At 36.5% G+C, this 20,370-nt stretch overlaps 1 protein-coding gene across 1 annotated transcript in view; it reads left to right on the top strand.

Moving 5' to 3' along the window:
* Nucleotides 1–20,370, top strand: part of prex2 (phosphatidylinositol-3,4,5-trisphosphate-dependent Rac exchange factor 2) — a 151,394-nt gene that overhangs the window by 44,213 nt on the left and 86,811 nt on the right. The window contains exons 9-15 of the mRNA XM_051882280.1: nucleotides 3,061–3,210; nucleotides 4,804–4,948; nucleotides 11,184–11,284; nucleotides 13,971–14,074; nucleotides 14,179–14,228; nucleotides 17,963–18,038; nucleotides 18,930–19,002. Of these exons, the coding sequence (XP_051738240.1) occupies nucleotides 3,061–3,210; nucleotides 4,804–4,948; nucleotides 11,184–11,284; nucleotides 13,971–14,074; nucleotides 14,179–14,228; nucleotides 17,963–18,038; nucleotides 18,930–19,002 (699 nt within the window). The remainder of the gene's footprint in view (nucleotides 1–3,060; nucleotides 3,211–4,803; nucleotides 4,949–11,183; nucleotides 11,285–13,970; nucleotides 14,075–14,178; nucleotides 14,229–17,962; nucleotides 18,039–18,929; nucleotides 19,003–20,370) is intronic.

Genomic DNA, 20,370 nt, shown 5'->3' with positions numbered 1-20,370 from the left:
GCTGCTTCAAAAGCTTTGTTCTCGGGAGTTCCCATCAGCGAGATCTGTGATGCGGCTGGGTGGTCATCTCAGCACACCTTTATTAGGTTTTACAACCTTCATTTGGGCTCCACTCCGGGGTCCGCGGTGCTCTCGTCCCAAAGTTAACTGGACAGGCACTTGGTCCTATGGCCTAGTTGGGATAGGGTTCCCAATGCGATTCAACGCAGCGTCGATGTTCCCATGAAAGGGAACGTCTCGGGTTACGTCTGTAACCCTGGTTCCCTGAATAGGGAACGAGATGCTGCGTTGCTCAGCCATACTCCCTGCGCACCTGTGAGCGTCTGCTTCATCCACATCAGAAGCTGGCGTTCTTTGTTCTCAGGGGTGCTTTATAGTTTCCTGGTCCGTGACGTCACCCGCTCTGACGTCCCGTCACACTATTGGTTCGATTTCACGAGTGCTTCAAGACGTAATCACGCAGAGGTGATCCCAATGCGATTCAACGCAGCGTCTCGTTCCCTATTCAGGGAACCAGGGTTACAGACGTAACCCGAGACGTTTTTTTGCAATATGAGTAAATAGTAATTAGATGCTATCTATACTTAACATTGGCAGCTACAATTTGCACCTCAGTATTTTTGTACATTAACAGGATGCAATAATATCTTAGAGTGTAAATTATTATATTTATTAAAATTATTAAATGGATGTTGCCCTATTGGGAGAATAAAAACCCTCCCTACACCTTCCCCTAACCATACCCAAACACTTTTAATATTATTGGACACTCGTTCGCAGTTTATTTTTTATTACTTTTAGAACATTATTTTCATTTTTATTGAAAATAAATGTGAGGTCGGCAAAAGGCGGATTCGAACCCGCATCGATCGCGTTAAAAGCCAGGTCTGTAAGCCTTAATCGCTATTGCTATGCCATTGAAGACAATGATTTCTGCATGTCTTTTTTAAAACTGGCCTAACCAGACACTGGTGGACGGAGCTAGTGTAAATAGCGTTTGCCAACAAGGGATGATTTGATTTCAATTTTAATTTTAGTTATTTTAGTACAAGTTAATCTAAATGAAAATGAGAAATGTTGTATTAGCAACTAGCTGAAAAAATATACTTTATACATACTTTATACATACTTTTTTATAATTTATTTTATAACGTTTAATTTATTTCAAGTAACAAAAATATTTCTTATGGTTTAATTTTTAGTCTTATATAACTATAATAATGACTATTTCTTCCGTAGAACACAAAAGAAGAATTTTAGCAGAATGTCCTGGCTGCCCTTTTCCGTATAATGAAAGTGAATCGGGAAAGTGAATATCAAGCTCCAAATGTGACAAAATACCACCATAAAAGTAGCCCAAATAAGTCGTGTGATATACATAATAGGCTTTAATGGAAATCTATCCATTTCTTTTAAAATAACTGAATAATCTTTGCACCCTCATGAGGAAACTAATAAACCATATAGCTTTAATTTCTGCAGATATGCTGTTTCAAAGTGTGTGGGGTAAGCATTTAACTACTTTAACAGCTAAAGGTTAGAAAAATGGCATTTTCTGGGCAGAATGACAAGCACTTGGAGCCCGGTGACTAGATGAACTCTTGAGTGGAGTGTGTCTTGGCGAAGGAGAAGCCCTGATTATCAGTTATATTTGTAGAAGCAATCATTTGCTCCCTGGCGGACCTAATATTTGGCTGCTCTGGAGATGGATGGTTTTCAGTCCATGGAATCTAAACAAAGCCAACACCGCCGCATTTGCTTGTGGGTGTTTTCCCATTCTCCCCAATGGCTCTGTGTAAAATCCAGACATAGACTATTATTCGCCTGTAATGAAAGCTGTTAGGCGATGGAGACTTCCTGTGCATGGGTGTAAAAGTGCACTCTAAGTCATAGATGGAGTGTTTCTCTTTGATTTGGGTTTCAATTGTTTAAATTAAAGAAAGAACACTCAGGTAAAAGCTGTGTAGCATTATAGTATAAATTAAAAAACTGCAAGGGCTAATGAAGCGGTTTTAAATGGATGGTACTTCAAATGAAAGTTGAGAGCAATTTGGAAATTGATTCAACTGAATCAAAGGAAGATGCAGCCTGTGGGGGCATTAAACCACCAGTGGTTGTACAGATGGATGCCTGTAATATGTCCAGTTCCTGTGCTGAACTGAGAGGCGTAATCATTACAACACAAAAGACATTCATGAGGGAAGGAAACACATATTGACTTATTATGGTGTGAAAGAACAGCCCATTTCTAATGCATGAGAAAAGAAACTGATGAATACATCTCACCTTGTTTGTTTTTTTGCTAAGGTGTTTTTTCGCATATGGTTTTAAGAGTTATACTCTGTCAGACCTTGCTTGTAGGGCTATCATGATTATTGCATAATCATCATCCAAATAAGGTTTAAGCAAATATAGAAAAAAAAGATTCATGATCATGACGACCCAACTTGCTTGCTAAGCAAAGCATAGTTACATTTTGAACAATGTAGAACTTATCCCAAAACAATGCATGAAAATGATCAAGAAACCCCCACACACAGTATTGTTTGAAAGTTTAAAAAAAAGTTCTAAAGGATTTTGTTCCTCTGAGACATTGATGCAATCAGTGCTTCAAGATGGGTTTTAATTCCTGCCTGTTCTTCAGGACTGTTCAAATAGCATGTCGATTCTTCACGGCCTTGTAATTAGAGCAATTGATTCGTCGTCTGCCTGTGATCCATTTCATTCATGGACTCTTTTGTTTGTTGCCTGTTTCATGTGGGAATGTTTCATTTGCTCTGAACTTTACTGCTCTCATGGGCTGTTCACACTTCTTTGTTTATGGCCAAGAACATCTATTTTGTCATCTGGGCCGCTTTGATAGATAGCCTGGCATACAAATGTGGAGGGAAGGCAAGAATGCGAAACGGAGAACATCGCTGGTTGTGCCACATGTAGACAAATGGGCCACAAACACAAAAGGAAAATATGTTTTGGAAAATCCAAGGACGTGGCCTGAGAGAGCTATAAAAGGCGTCTCTGACAGGCAGACATTGATTACTTGTCGGTGTTTTTCCTCAGCGGATTACCACAGCAGCGGGAACATCGTGAACAACGGCTGGAAGATCCACAACACAGCAAAGAACAAGTGGTTCGTCTGCATGGCAAAGACACCGGAGGAGAAGCAGGAATGGCTGGAGGCCATTTTAAAAGAGAGAGAAAGACGAAAAAGTGAGTAGTGATGGGATTTTATCTGCGGAGTCACAAAAACGGTACTTTAGGGCTCATTAAGTGTACTATGAGTTAACAAATAAGTCTTAATTTAAGATTTAATGGTTACATTTTGCTGTACACCATTACAATGCAATGTATTTTTTTGTTTATTATATTATATTATATTATATTATATAAACAAATAAAAATGTAAAAAAAAAAATATATTGACACATTGATTCTCGAAATTAATGTATCATCAACATAAAGAAACCATAATATTTGTGTAATGACAACTTTTCTTTTCTTTTTTACCAAGTATTAAGGTAAGTATGGCCAATACCCATACCGATACCTCAATTAAATGTTTGTTTGTTTTTTAATTTCAAAGGATACAATTAGTAATTATATTCAACATTAAAAGCCTCCATTTAATTTATTTAATAGTTTTATCATTTATAATTATTTAAATATATATTAGGGCTGTGACTCGATTAAAATTTTTAATCGAATTTATTACATGATGTGTGATTAATTAATCTAATCGCAATTTAACCGCACATCAAATTCGTCTGAGAAACCCCCAAAAGATAATTTAAAGTCATTATTGTGTTAAATGAGAAAAGTATCAAATAGACATTACAAAAAGTAGCTTTAGAAATAAATATTTTATTTGATTCAACATAGAATTTATTACACATAAACTTTTAGGCTACAACGGCCATGATTTTTTTTCAGAAGCTGCATCTGAATCGGTATTTAGATATATTTACGGACCAAAACAGTTTGGTAACCAACATTCTTCAAAATATAATGATTTATGTTCCACAAAAGAAAGAAAGTCATATAGGTTTGAAACTACATGAGGGTGAGTAAATGTAAATAAACAGAATTTTCATTTTTAGACAAACTATCCCCAAAATATTATTATTATTATTATTATTATTTTTAAATCAAATTATACACTAAGGAAGAAACTAAAAGTGCCAGTAGTTGGTGGTAAATATCTAAATGAGTAAGCAATTGAGCCATTCATTAATTCGATTCATTCAAATGGCCGATTCATTAAGGAAAGTAAATGGCTCTCTCTATGAATGGGTTATTGAATCATTGGTTCACCCAATTTATTTGCTCAAAACGTGGATTCATTCAGAATCGAAACACCGTTGTGTGTCGTTCAGAGACACACTTCTGCTCTGGCTTTACAGCTAATATTTTCATTATTAAAACTGAGCAAAAACAGACAATATCTTGCCTAAAATAACAACATTAACTTCTTATTAATTGGACTGTTGTATAAAATCACATTTGCACTCGTGCTATTCGGGACAAAAACAGCACTCGTGTGATATCGTGCTCGTTACTCGTGTGATATTCCTACTATATCATATGATATAAATATGAGACACAAACTCATACACGGGCATTTTTGCTCTGATATCTTGAATTTTAGGGGCATTCTAACGGCATTCTATAGGCTACATCACGCAGTGAGTTTTTGCCATGCATCATGTTATATACATACACTGCACTATACATACAACACATAAACAATCTGTGTAATTCTGGGTTCAGAAAGTGAAATCTTTCATCTCTTATTTGCTTTTCCAGCATTGAGACTGGGCATGGAGCAGGACACCTGGGTGATGATATCTGAGAAAGGCGAGAAGCTTTATAACCTCATGAGTAAACAGGGCCACCTCATTAAGGACCGCAAGCGCAAACTCACCACCTTCCCAAAGTGCTTCCTTGGAAGGTAGGTCAGCGAGAGCCATCTTCCTGTGCTCTGTCTGTGCGGATAATGGATGTGATAGACTCCAGGAGAGATTACAATAGGGGTCATGGCCTGTAGTATCATGGGAGATCGAGTGACATGCTGAGAATGAGAGTGTGTAGCTGTAGGAGTGACTGTAGTGAGGGAGCACATAACATTTCATTTTGAGCACCTTTGCTCACTCATAAATAACAGAGCAGTGCAGTATAAAGGAACTACGGATGGACAGCATTCGGGTGAACAGATCTCAGTCTATTGTACATGATGAATGGATCTCAAATAATAAAAGCACCAAAATGGTCCATTTCTGTGCTTTTAAATCTAACCTTTCCCGTGGAGTTCATCTGTCTTTTTTTTTTTTTTTTTTCTTTTCCTTAAAGATTTTGACTATGTGTTGAAGAATTCGCATCCTTTTTTGGTTATGAATCTTCTTTTAAGAACGGTTTTTATATGGGCTTCTTATTTAGCGATGTACTGTAAATCTGCTTGTTTTTAAACTGTTCAGAGACACCACAGGGGTAACTACTTGCAGACCTGCAGACTTTTTTGGCATTATCTAGATTGATTTGAAAGAAATTACGAGGAAGTTAAATTATTATCAGAAGTTAAAGGGAACTGAGAATATTTTACAGTATTTTACTGAGAGTTTTACAGTGTTATTGACAGCTAAATCCTAAACACATTAGTATTATTATTTAATAAACAGACATGAAAGAAGTTCTGGGGCCACATATTCTGTATGGCCCAGACTACTGTTGAATGAGATGGAGGAGGAGAAATTAAGCTCTGCCACACTTCCAAATGGTCAGATTTACTTAACTGCCTCAAAAATCTAATGACCTGATTAACCTAGTTGCTTTTCATACTAATGATGTACAGTGGAGATATTTTGAGTATATTTTTATTTATTTATTTTGGAAAATTCTCTTATACTCACCAAGACTTTATTTATTTGATCAAAAATTCAGTAAAACTCATATTGTGAAATATCATTACAATTGAAAATAACTGTTTTCTCCTTGAATATATTTTAAAATGTAATTTATTCTTGTGATGGCAAAGCTTCATTTTCAGCAGTAATTACTCCAGTCTTCAGTGCCACATGATCCTTCAGAAATAATTCTTTGATTTAATGTTTAAGAAATATTTCTTATTATTTTCAGTATGGAAATCAGTTGTGCTGCTTAATATTTGTGGAAACTGTGAAACATTTTTTACCCAGTATTGATGAATAGAAAGCTTCATTTATTTGAAACAGAAATCTTTTGTAACATTATAAATGTCTTTACAATCACTTTTGATCAATTTAATGAGTACTTGCTGCAGTAATTTTTAAAATCTTACTTAGTCCAAACTTTTGAACAGGCAGTTGTGACCTAATGGTTCGAGAGTCATACTTGTAACCCGAAGGTTGTGGGTTCGAGTCTCAGTACCGGCAGGAAATGTAGGTGGGGGGAGTGAAGCAGGAGTGAACAGCGCTCTCTTCCACTCTCATTACCCAAAACTGAGGTGCCCATGAGCGAGGTACCTATCCCCCAATCACTCCCTGGGTGCCACAGCAAAAATGGCTGCCCACTACTCCGGGTGTGTGTTCACTGCTGTGTGAGTGCACTTGGATGGGTGAAATGCAGAGCACAAATTCAGAGTATGGGACACCATACTTGACCCCACGTCACAGAACTTTCACTTTCATTGTCACTATATAAGCAACCTAATTCACTTAATCCTGAAGTAAATGTCTTTTTAAACCCCAGGTTAAAGCCATTTTTAACCAACTTTTTATAGCGACTGCACTTTTTTTTTTTACACTTTATTTTAAGGTGTCCTTCTTTACAGTGCAATTATAAATTTAAAGGTGCAGTTAGCGATTTCTTAAAAACACTATTGAAAGTGAATTGGACCGAGCACCACAACACACCTGTAGCCAATCAGCAGTAGGGGGCGTGTCCACTCATGATGGTGAAGGAGAGAGAGTGAGCAAGAGGGAGACTGTAGAAAGGGTGATGGCTGAGAGACACTACAAAAGAGAAAAGGTCAGAGGAATATCACTGGAAAAAGAAGGGTTATGATCAGGCAAGAGCTTTAGGACCTAGAAAAGCTTTCCAGTGCTGGAGAAACCTAAGCGGGAAGGCCTGAAAACGGACGCCGAGGTTGCATTATTTCTACTTCATACGTGAGTAACCAAGATGATGTTGTTTTAATGTTAGCTATAGTAACAGGACAGTTTAAGTGTAACTGAAGCATTATTATGCTTCGCTTCATATAGGATAAAGAGACATCTACTCTTGCATTGAGGGTTTGTGCATTTCAGGTGAAGAGCAGTGTAAAGGGAGGGGTGTGTTTGGGTTGATTTCAAATATCAACTGTGTTTCTCAGAAATCACTTAATGCATCTTTAAGTACTGAATAATATTAATTAATTGTACTTACTACAGTGTTAGGGTTTGGGTTTAGGAATAATTACATGTAATTATGCATAATTTATAGTTATTACTATAGTAACTACATGTAACATGTAACAAGGACACTGTATTATAAAGTGTTACCGTATTTTTATTTTAAGGCAGCCTTTTAATGCCTGGGTTATGAAACCATGCACCACTTTTGCATTGTTAACCTCAAATTGCAGTGCAGAGGTATGCAGTGTGAAACAATGCGGTGTTAGAATATAACAGCAAGTTATTTAACATCAACCAACCAATCATATCCTGCCTTAGTGCTTGCCTTATTAAATATTCATGCCTTGTGTTTAATTTCAGCATTTTAAAGTAACAGTAACAAAGCTGAGACTTAAACCAGAGCAGACTTATCTGGCAACATTTCCACATATAGACAAGCAGGTATTGAAACAAATACAAATTAACATTTTTAAACTCATAAATAAGAATGTAAACCCAGAGTTCTTGTATAAAACCTCGAAACTTGACTACCCAGGATTAAGACTAAACCATGGAAACATGAAACAAAATAACCCAGGATTATGTTAACCTAAGGTTTACAATACTGGCTTAACATTTTCAGATGTTTTTCAACAACTTAGAGGTTAACCACAAGGTAGTTTTCTACACAAGTTTTCGTCGTTTTAGTGAGTTTGATATGATAGAAATGTTGACGCCTACCTTTGAAGTTGTTAGTGTGAACATCTGCAGTCTGCATTATGCTTCAGCACCCAGACCAGAAAATATAAAGCGGATTGTTCCAAGATGCGTTCGATTTTTCCTGCTCTGATCTCTTTTGTTTTAAGTGTAGTTCGGAAATCCTCAGAATGAACTCAGATTAACTCAGCTCGCCTGGCAATCCTGAAGTCTCTGCAGCTGGCATTCATAATTTAAACCCTCTGAGATGTCAATACGACAACCTCACCGTATGCTAAAATAAGGCTTTCAAAACCCTACGACACTCAACCACAAGCAAGACTTTCACTCTTTATAATGCCATTCTTGGTTGGGATTTGTCTGTTCAAAAGAAAAAACCTCCTCAAAGAACAACTGCTCATACTTGTGGCCAGATTATATTGTAAATGGATTTAGGGACACAACTTGTTTCCCCTAGCATTTCCAGACAACACACAGACAGAAAGGTCTGGAGTGGGAATGGATTCATTAAGGATAGAGATCACAGACAGCAGATAATGTTCATGAGTGGGTGGTTTGTGCGTCTCAGAAAGCCAGATGGACTGAAGAAACATATGACAGCAGAACCTGTGAAAAAATATATCTCTGTTTGGGTGAACATGCTAAAACAATGTAGTGAGCTGGCCACCAGTTTGTGTTACTAATTTAATGCGTGATTTGCAGCCAGTAGTATTTTTGTCTCTCTGTCTCCACTATTTTAATATAATTTCAATCTGTTCTGTTTTCATATAGTTCTCCCCTTTCAGTAAGTCTCTCTCTTTGTTATATGTGCTAAATTTGATTGTATCTCTTAAAGGGGACCTATTATGCAAAATCCACTTTTATGGACCTATAATGGTAAAAATCCACTCACTATTTTTTTTTTTTTACAATTCCCATAAATCAAAAGCATTCTCTTAAAACAAGCTGATTCAGGTTCCCTCCTACGATGACGTCATTGTAGGGAGAAGCCCCGCCCACAGCTGGTGACGATCTGCCCTATTAGCATAGACACAGCCCTGAGTCAGAAGCAAGAGTCCGCTAATTCTGTATCCTCGCTGTAGCAGCTGGAGTTGTACAATGTCTGTGCCAAAAAGGCACTGAGAACATCATGGTTAAATTTCATTTTCAAAGGAAATGTCCCAAGTAAATCTGTAAAGTCTTAAATGTTTGAATCAATCATTTTGCTATTCAAAAAAATAATTTGTTGCATTCTACAAGTTGTTACTTCTACTTGAGTCTCTCCATCATTGTCCGACTCCGGTTCGAACATATAAGGCTGAACACCGCTACTGACAGTTTCTGACATTTTCAGTGCGTGAGATTGTCCTATTTTGTTGCTGCTGGTATTCCAGAGCATGAGCTCTTAAAAGGGGGCCAGGAGGACCAGTTAATTTGCATTTTCTGACATTTTCAGTGCGTGAGCATGTGAGCTCTTGAAGCTCCTCTTCTTGAAAGGGGGCCGGAACCACCAGCTCATTTGCATTTAAAGGGACACAAACAAAAACAGCACGTTTTTGCTCACCCCCCAAAAGTGGCAACTTTAACATGCTATAAAAAAATGATCTGTGGGGTATTTTGAGCTAAAACTTCACATACACACTCTGGGGACATCAGAGACTTATTTTACATCTTTTACATCTACAATCACAGTTATTAAAACACTTGCTTTAACGATAGTAATCACTATATTTAGTTAAACCCCACTTTTTAGAACAAAAAAAAAAAGTATGTAGTTTTGGTTTTGCCTTAGGACTAGCTTAAGATGCGTTTCATTTACATTTATGCATTTGGCAGATGCTTTTATCCAAAGTGACTTACAGTACATTAGCATTTATCAATATACCATATGTGTTGGATGCATTATTTATCATTGTCATATTGGTTATCGGCTGATATTGGTGATTGATTGATTGATTGATTGATTGATTACAGTATTAGTAAATATTGGATATTTATCAGGTGATGTTTATTATTTAAATATGGACTGTCGTTTATGGGCACATACATGGTACACATTTATTGTTTTTTTTTTTTGATAAAATGGTATAAACCAGCAATTTATCACTTATCGGCAATGCTTTAACAATATTTATCAATATTTTCAGTAACAGTGCATCTCTAGTATATTCAGTCCCATGACCTTTATAGTAACAACACCATGTTTTACCACTTGAGCTATAGGAACATCTGTGTTTCTTGATTAAAAATCTTTGTGATCCGGAGCCGGAGGAATTAATCTCAGTAATGTAGTCAGGAGGACAGTGGTGTGATGTACAGTTCAATTGTGCAGAAATTCAGGTAACAACTTGAAATCAATTACTAAAGTGACACTAGGCTGACAAACCCTGCATTATTTCCTGTGTTTTCAATCTTTCTCATTTAATCTTTGAATTTCATTCTGTCATAGATACTACGCTGATGTTATGCCTTATGTTTGTACATTCTGTCTCTTTGTCTCCATCTGCCTATTTTCTTTAGTCAATTTGTTCACTGTCATTTTTTGCTTTCTATTTCTCCATATCCATCATTCATTTAATCACCTAAAACCTCAGAGGTCCGCTGGAGTTTGAGATGTTTCTAATGCTGTATCACCATGGGTTCCATAAACTCTGGGAAGAGCCGCAGGATTACACTGGTGGAGCTTGGCATGTTCGTTTTGGTTTTGCGGAGGGGTGGATGGGAAGGAGAGCTGGGGAGGGAGTGGTGGGAGTAGAATCAGATATCCTCCACTGAGACAGTGGCTTTAACCAGCAAAATTACAAAATTATACAGGGCAGTCAGTTTAACTTCATCTGAAGAAAAAGACCAGAGAAAGATTGAAAAAGATCAGGGGAGAAATAGAAAAGGACTTTGTCTAAAAAGTTTTTTTAAAGACTTAGAAGTTCGAGGGATATTTAATTCTTATCTAGTTTGAATAGACAGACAGACTGGAAAGTGCCTGGACTTAAACTCCACCACACTGCAGAAGAAGACTTTGAGCTCATCTCTGTGCTGTGATCACTCAGTTTTAATGGATTTTGTTGACAGTCATTTATATCATTTACGGGTCTCTTTTTGTTTGTCCTCACATTATTTTATTGTCCTCTGTCTGTCTTTTCTTAGTGAGTTTGTGTCGTGGCTGATGGAAATCGGAGAGACCAATAACCCTGAGGAGGGGGTACATTTGGGTCAAGCCCTCCTGGAAAATGGCATCATCCACCACGGTTAGTTCCACTTCCACTCTATATATCTATCATGCTATATCTTTGACTACATATTCTGACTTTCAACATGTCAGTACTGGCTGAAAAGTTTTACAGTAACTATGCTGTATGCCAAAAAAAACAACAAAACAAAACAAAATAAAAACTGGGATTTGCGAGGGACTGCCATTTTTATTTTTTAAAATAAAACCAATCAAAATAAAACATTTACTAAAAATGTTAATTTTGTTTATCTGCATATCATGTGTGACCATGCAAATATTGTTAAATGATTAAAATATAAACTTAAAATCTAAGAGTGTACTTAATATTTAGATATTAAGTAAATATTTTAGGACAAAGGGGTTCGGCGGATGAAAAAGTTTGGGAATCCCTGCTGTATACAAACAGTTGACTCTCAGAAATAGAGAAAATGAAAAAAATAAATAAAATAAAAATCTGTCATCGTTTACCTACCATCATGTCATTCCAAACTGTATCACTTTCTTCTAAATAACACCAAAAAATCATTTAAAAAAATTCTGTTTATTTGTTCATGAAATAGAAGTCAATAGGGTCCAAAGTAGTTTTGGACCTCATTGACTTAAACTGAATGGACAAAACAGTTAAAACATTCACCAAAATATATTTTTTTGTGTTGTGCAGAAGAAAAAAGTCATACAGGTTTGAAATGACATGAAGGTGAGTAAAAAGTGACATTTTCCCCCCTTAGTTATAATAACACTGTAAAAATTAGAGGGATAGTTGAGAGTCAGATAACAATAGATAACACATATGCAACTTTTATATTTATTTTATTATGTAAAAATGTAGTACACCATATTGAACTAAAGGCAGTTAGAGATTTTTTTTTCAGTCATAACCAACAGGCATGACTATCGTCATGTTTATTTCATAATCTGCTTAGCTCAAATAGTCAGTTGATGAGTTTCATCATCACCATTTGTACTCTGTTCATTTGTTAATGCAGATGGCTGATTGGACAAATAGCCCTCTTAATATTTCAAGAGCCCTGACATCATTGTTTTCAGGCCCTGAGGAACTCTGGGAGCATCCAAGAGCAGATGGCTTTTTATAACTTTTTCTCTGTTTATTTAAATGTTCACAAATATTCATTGCTTTACACCCTGCTGTTTGTTTAATACTGAGGGAAATGGCTGAACTTCTGCCTACTATTTCTTTTATTATTTTTTGGGGCGGTGGGGCTCAGTTCTGCTTAATGCAGGCTCACCGTACTTTTTTTTTTCTTTAAAGGAGACTGACTGGCTTTCAGCCAGGACTTCATGCTAAATCACTTTTCACTTCACCGCTTCCTAACAGGGAGAAATAAATTTGAGCATTAGGGCTCTCTGTCCACTCGCTCGCATTTACAGCTTTGGTGAGAAAGATATTTAAGCCTTTACTGTTCGCTGAGAAGGATGAATTAATTTGGCAGAAACAGCGGGATTACTTTTCATAAGCATGTTGGTGTTACTTGCATATGTGCTTACATGGAGCTGAAAGCCTCTAAATTCCATTGAACAGATTATGAAGGTCCTTAAGAGTTTTTTTTAGCCTTTTGTGTCATTGTTGTAAAACTTTTGAATGCCAACAAAGATATTCAATCAGCCTCATTGTAAATAGCATTTCTATCGCCATGCACATGTAAAATTAATCAAAATAGAGTAAAAGTGTATGTTTTAAACCTTTACATTACAGTGTTGATGTATTTATTTGAAAAATAAGTGCTAATGAATGATGTAAAAGGTGTACAGAGTTTTAAAACTAAAGAAATCAATACTTTTACTTTTGGCAAATGTTTAAAATCACAAAATGTGTTGCCACATATACCAATTGAGATCATATGACCAGTCGAATGCTTCTCTACTGTATCATAGCGCCACTGTTATTGGACACTTTTGATTAAATTGAAATTACAGCTTGAACTAACAATTATTTGAATAGCAAATTGAAATATCAATTGTATATATCATGTACATTGTGTGCAAAAAAGGGTCTAAAAATTATTTTAAAAAATCTTTTCACAAAGCTCTTCTCTTCTACTATTACTAATTATTTTGTGGGACGGCTTGTAAATGAACTTTATTAGTATTATTGCTATTATAGTTGGTTATATTTGCATTTATTTATGTACACTAAGATATTTTAATGCTTTTGAAAGAAGCCTCTTGTGCTCAACAAGGCTGTATTTATGTAATAAAAGAGTAAAAATAGTAATATTGTAAAATATTATTAAAAGTTATTTAAATTAGTTATTTAAAACAGCTGTTTTCTAATTTTATATATCTTAAAATGTATTCCTGTGATGGCAAAGCTGAATTTTCAGTGTCGTATGATCCTTCAGAAATCAATATAAAATGCTGATTTGGTTCTCAAAAAACATTTCTTATTATCAATACTGAAAAAAGTTGTTTCTGCTTAATATTTTTGTATAAACCATGATGCATCCGATGCATAAAAAGTAAAAAAAAAACATCTTTTATAGCATTGTAAATGTCTTTACTGTCACTTTTTAACAAATTTAATGCATTTTTGGCTGAATAAAAGTATTAATTTCTTAGAAAAACGTACTGACCCCAAACTTTTGAGTGGTAATGTAAACATACATTTATGTAAAATTTGGAATTATTTGGATGCATTTTGTTGTAGTCTTAATTACATCTCCATCCTCTTAAACTCATTCCAGTTACAGACAAGCACCAGTTTAAACCGGAGCCGGTGCTCTATAGGTTCCGCTATGATGACGGCACATACCACCCTCGCAGTGACATGCAGGATGTCATCTCCAAGGTAACTCAACCGGCTGTGCTCTGCTAAATGGCTGGTTTCACTCTGTCTCTTTCTGCCCCTTGGAAAAGTTCGACATACAATAACGAATGTCCTTCTTCCCTCAGGGTGTGAGACTGTTCTGCCGACTGCATAGTTTATTCACACCGGTGATCAGGTAAGGAGCCAGTATCTTAGTTCCACCTCATTACAGCTGTCTCTAGTCACACCAGCTCTGCCAGGTGCGTTCACACCCCTGCCGTTTCTCCTTCCGCTCTAAAGATAGCACCTACAGGAAAAAACAGGAGGCTGATAAGTGATAAGAAATCACTATATTAGAGGTCTTATCCACAATTAGATTAGTTATTGATTATTTTATGTATGTTTGAGCACATAACACCATCATTTTGAAGCCATTGTCTTAGTTCTTAGAGTTGGGCACAATGTTGTGTCATACTCATACGTGTGTAATCAGTGTCAGAACTGCACTACAAATGACTGGAAGCCGTAAATGTGAAACAGGTGCAATTTGAGGTTTTGGCAGCTGACAGGCCACAGGACATTAAATTCTGCATGCAAACACAAAGCTAATGGACTCTGAGGGCACGTTTTCTTGTTCGGGTGATCGGATGAACTCATTTTCCGCTAAATTCTGCCGTGGTTGTTGAAGGACTGTTGGGTTGTACTGCAAATATGCTATCCCACAAATGCATTCTTAAACGTTGCAAGCCATTTTTTGGAAGTTAAAATGCATAAACAGCTCTCATTTCAGTCTGTCAAAGCACAGAATGTTTACTTTGTGTGTGCACCTGTGCATTTGCATTGCTAAATGTTGTCTATGTCTGTAAGGCTGGATATATGCTATATATATCCATTGATGTATATACAGTTGCATGAAAAAGTATGGAAACCCCTTGCAGAATCTGAAAATGTGAATAATTTTAACAAAATAATAGAGCATGGGTTTTATCACTGATGTGCCATGCAAATTGATTTTTACAGACATCCCCATGAAAAACAATTTCCGTCCGAATAGGGCTTAAGAATGCCTATATGCCCACATTTCTCTACCCTGTACTGAGAATCTCTTCCTTGTGGAGCTATAATTGGAGAATCCAGCTCTAGTTTAATTATCCGGTATTTCCTGCTGGTTGGCGGGGTTGTGGGTGGGTTTTACGCCCCCGCTTTACCCATATAAAGAATATAAAGACTTCTGCACCCCGAAATCCAGGATGAGTAACATTCCTGACATACTGAGAGAAGTAGAACAAAAAGAAAGTGAATATCTAAGAGTTTTAAAAAATGACCAAATGATCAAGATTTTGAGACTGAAGAGGATTTGAAAGGTTTGGTTGACTTCGCATACACTTGTCCTACAGATTGCAGTGCTCTTGTGCCAGGCATATGACTGCCTGTGGTGACGCTGTTTACCCTCATTTGTCATGGTGACAGTTCTGGGTACAGCTACAGAGGAAAGGGCTGGCTCCATGTCTGAAGCGGTTAAATCATGGCAAGGCCTGTCCAGCCTCACACTTCTGGTCTGTGATTAAAACAAATCCTTATAAAATCAGACAGAACCCATCACAAACACTTGAGGTGCACGTTGAGAGAGTTACAGTGAGATTCCTACGAGAGAAAAGGCACATTTCCTGTCATCTGGAGGTGTTTGGTTGTGTAAAAACAGAATGGGGATGTTTTTGGAATTCTCAGAACTGCAAACAGCTAAGTTTGGCGTTGAGTGTGTGTGAGTTGCAGGGTGTGGGCCCTAGTCTAGCCCTCTGACCTAGAGCAGTGAGTGTCCCCCAAGAGACCCCTGGCTTCATGGGAAAATCATGGCTCCATTTCAGTTCCCGTGGTCTGGAAGCAGCCACAGTGCATCAATTTGACCCGCTCCAGGCCCTGGATCTGGACCAAAGTGGGCTGAGAGACACCTGCTGACCTCTACTTGAGCAGAGAAACACATTGTATGTTGAGAATATAGGCGTCTTGATATTTTTTATAAAATGAAAATATTTTTAACTTGATACACCATTTTAAATATGCAACACCAGTTACAGGGCGCTCAAGAAACAGTGTGAGCTGCACACAGTGGCCAAGATGCCTGTCTAAATGTTTCTGGCTTTAGCAGTGTCTTTTGAAGGGCCTGAATTTACTTTTCCTGGAGGGTTTTAGTGTGTAATTTCCAAACTGTCAGCATGCTGATCCAACCACGGTCAACGTTTTTCATTCTGTCATATCTTCATGCATCCCAGAAATGACAACCAAAATGTTCTGTTCAACAAAAAAATTTGTTCAGATTCATTTACTGATTTGTTCATGTAATCCTTCACTGATTTGTTCACTGATTCATTCAATGGCCTTTTTGTGTTTTTAGTGAGACACTGAATCTTTAACTCAACAATTGATTAAGAACAGTTGTTTACAACTGAAAAAACAACTGATTTGGATTCATCCACTGATTAGTTAACTGGTTTAATGGCTTTAGGTGGCGACAAGTGTCTTTTTTTGTGTTTTGAGTGAGTCATTGAATCATTAACTCAATGATTCATTAAAAATAAGTCATTCACGACTGAAAAAAAGATCAGATTAATTTACTTATTTATTCATAGATTCATTCACTGAATTATTCAATGGCTTTCACGAGTTTGTATGCCCATATAATCTTAGCCTACATGGTAAACAGTTTTGACTTGCTATCCGCTATGGAGAAGCTCGGAGAGGGTATTCTACTCAAGCTCCGATTTGCCCTGGAACTACTACATAGGTGAAATACATAAAGGAGGAGAAGGGGAGGAGGAGGGATGCCAAAAGAACTGATGCTTAGTAGAAGTAAGAGGCTGATTTTATGTCCTGGTATTAATTATTGGTGAATTCAGGTTGATTGGGACACTTTTTGCCATTGAGACGACTCAATGTGTTCCAATCAACCGGAATTCACTCTAGAAGATTAGGTGGGTGTACTCCTCCCGAAATTATGTTTGATAGCTTCACTTAGGTTGTGATGAGGTGTTTGTGTGTCTTTTAGTGAGACATTTAATCATTAATTCAACGATTCGTTAAAATAACAGCCGTTCACAAACGAAGGGAGGGACTTCGGTAAACCCAGGAGGGTTTCATTGTGTAAACTGTAATTTGCAGTCAGTGCGCCACTGCTAAAAATATCAAAAGTAAAAAAATACAAGAAGAAAATCTTCTTATACTCCAATAACTGACTAGTCAATTAGTTTACCATGATGACTCATTATTTGCTTAACTTCTGTTGCTTAATATCTAAATTCGGTAACACTTTATTTTAATGGTCCCCTTTAGACATTCTGTTAACTCTAAGAAACTTTACACCTACATGTCAGTTAACTCTCATTAGAGTACTAGTAGACTGTCTGCTAACACTTTATTTTGATGGTCCCCCAAGAGACATTCTTCTGATTATAAGTTACTTTGCAACTACATCTTTGCAACTATAACTTATTCTATTAACCCTACCCTTTACAGTCCACTAATACTCAACTAATAATCTAATGAGAGTTAGTTGACATGTACTGTAGGTGCAACATTACTTATAAACAACAGAATCAGAATCTGCAGAGAGAGAAATGTCTGCTTCAACTTTGTGTCACTTAGTGTGGTCAGCAAGAGCAGAATATGGAGGATCCTTATTCGGTCAAATGTTGTGACCCCTGTGCAACCCTGAAATAAATTCAAGGTAAAGCACTTGTTTGGGCTTCGAAAAATTGAGGGGAAAGGGTTGTTGTGATTCTGAAAACCCAGAACATCTCTCTCAAGAGCTTTTCAAGCGGATGCAAGTCAAGACAAAGGTTAACAGTCAACTTGAAATGTGTGTCTCTTGAGGCTACTGTAAAGAGGAGACATTTGTGAACTGGTCAAGTCAAACGTTCCTTGTTTTCCACACAGGGATAAGGATTATCATCTTCGAACGTATAAATCGGTGGTAATGGCCAACAAGCTGATCGACTGGCTGATAGCACAGGTAATATTTGATACTGTTTTATAAACAGATTGGAAACACAGTGACCTCCATAGGAAATGAGACCGGAAGAAAGAATGGAGCAAAAGTAGTAGCTGTTTCCTAAACAGGCCGGATAATCTTAAATATACTGAGGCGGAAGTGAACTGTAACAATAAACCATCACCTAGACACATAGTCTAGTTCTGTCCACTTAAAAACAGTCAAATCAATATGAGACTGCAGATTTGGATTAAATTTGAAGTGTGGTTCAGATATTTATAGGCACCTTTCACATTCATGCATGCCAGTGTTCACTAAGATGATGTATTGTGTTTGTCCATGAAATTATTACCAGGCGGTCAACCCAGCTAACAAAAATATGTTGTAAGAACATTTTGCTAATGTTCCCATTAAGTTATAAAAACATTATTTCTGAATGTTCTCTCAAATGTCCAGTTTTTTTTTTTTTTTTTTTTTTTAAAGTTTTAAAAATGTTTTTTTTCTTGGTTATGTGAACGTTAAGTTAACATTCCATTTTACGAATTTCCACTTAATCGAACATCCAACTAAACGTTTCAGGTAAAGACGTTCCATGAACAATGTGTAACGTTTTTTGAGAACATTATTAAAGGCCAGATAACTTTGAACAAATGTTTTATTAATGTTGCTGGAAAAATGTTTGTTCATAACTTGTTCATGAGAGAACCTTGCCACAACATTAGCTAAAGTTCTGAGAACATTCCCTGTTATCTGGGAAGTGACCTTTCAGAGTTGTTGCACTGTAATGACAGGACCGTAGTAGTGATTGTGTGAATTAAATATGTTTTTCTGGAGCTCAAGGTAGGGTGTGTGACATTTTAACCGCTTGTAAGCAGATAAAGAGGGTGGCACTTGTCTTTTTCTCCTCTGCAGGGTGACTGCCGAAGCAGAGAAGAGGCGCTGATCTTGGGGGTGGAACTGTGTGACAATGGATTCATGCATCACGGTATGATAGCTGTTTGTTTCATTGTCTCTCTTTTCTATTTCCTCTCTTTGTTTCTGTGTTTCTGTCTGATTATACCTTTTTTCTTTTTTTTTTTTGTTTCTTTGACATTGTATCTCTGTCAACGTTGTCTTTTTATTTTGTCATATCTTTTTTTATTTTGTCATATCTCATCCCAAGTGTCAACCAGGATGTTTTATGCATAAATCAAAGAAAATATAGTGAGGTTTATACTTTAAAACAACAGCAACCACGAAAAACATGCAATATAAATACACTACCAGTCAAAAGTTTGGAAACATTACTATTTTTAATGTTTTTGTACGAAGTCTCTTATGCTCATTAAGGCTGCATTTATTTCATAATTAATACATACAAAAACAATAATATTGTGAAATATTATTACAGTTTAAAATTATGGTTTTCTATTTTAATATACTTTAAAATATAATTTATTTCTGTGATGCAAAGCTGAATTGTCAGCATCATTACTCCAGTCTTCAGTGTCACATGATCCTTTCCTATTGTTTTTTCTGTATTTATTATGAAATAAATGCAGCCTTAATGAGCATAAGAGACTTCGTTCAAAAACATTAAAAATAGTAATGTTTCCAAACTTTTGACTGGCAGTGTATGTGTTCAGATTACTTTACTGATTTTTTTCATGGATTCATTAATTGATGTGTTCAATGATTCATTTTCTTTCTTTCTTTAAGTGTCTTTTTGTGTGTTTTGAGTGAGATATTAGCTCAATCATTCATTAACAATAGCAGTCTTTCACAACTGAAAAAGCAATCACACAAAGTGATGAACGAGAATGATTTGTTCACTAAATAGGCCTACTGCTACAAAATAACATCTTACACGGTTTTGCTTCTTTATTTCGTTCTTAGAATTTTTTAAATGAAAAGCATAAGGAAAATTTTAGTTTAAAAAAAAGATTTTTTTTTTTTTTTTAGTGAATTAGCTAAATTCACATTGCAAAACTTTTCCTCTAACTGGATTCTGCACATTCTCTCTCTTGACAACAGCCTTGACCTTCTCCGCAATCCAAGTTTGACTGGCTTGTTGTCATGGCAACTGTTTGTTTACAGGATTCGGGTCTCATTTTCAGGGCACTTGATGCCAAAGTCCACATCATGCTTGTGTGACTCATTTATAGTCTAACATGGGCTGTTCTCTACAGCCTGCAATTGAGTTTCATATGTCGCTAACTACCAACGAATTTATGAAACGTAATAACTACACTGGCGCTTGAATTTTTGGCCTTGTATGTGATCATGGCATTCATCCATTTAAGCTGGTTCAGTTGGTTATGCGACCATTAAAGCTAATTCAGCGTTATCTAATCTTGCCCATAGAAGTGTGGAG

Source organism: Ctenopharyngodon idella, chromosome 23 (genome assembly GCF_019924925.1).
Source record: "Ctenopharyngodon idella isolate HZGC_01 chromosome 23, HZGC01, whole genome shotgun sequence".
Classification (NCBI taxonomy): domain Eukaryota; kingdom Metazoa; phylum Chordata; class Actinopteri; order Cypriniformes; family Xenocyprididae; genus Ctenopharyngodon; species Ctenopharyngodon idella.
Note: the sequence above shows the minus strand (reverse complement) of the source record. Positions and strands in the feature narration are given on the sequence as shown.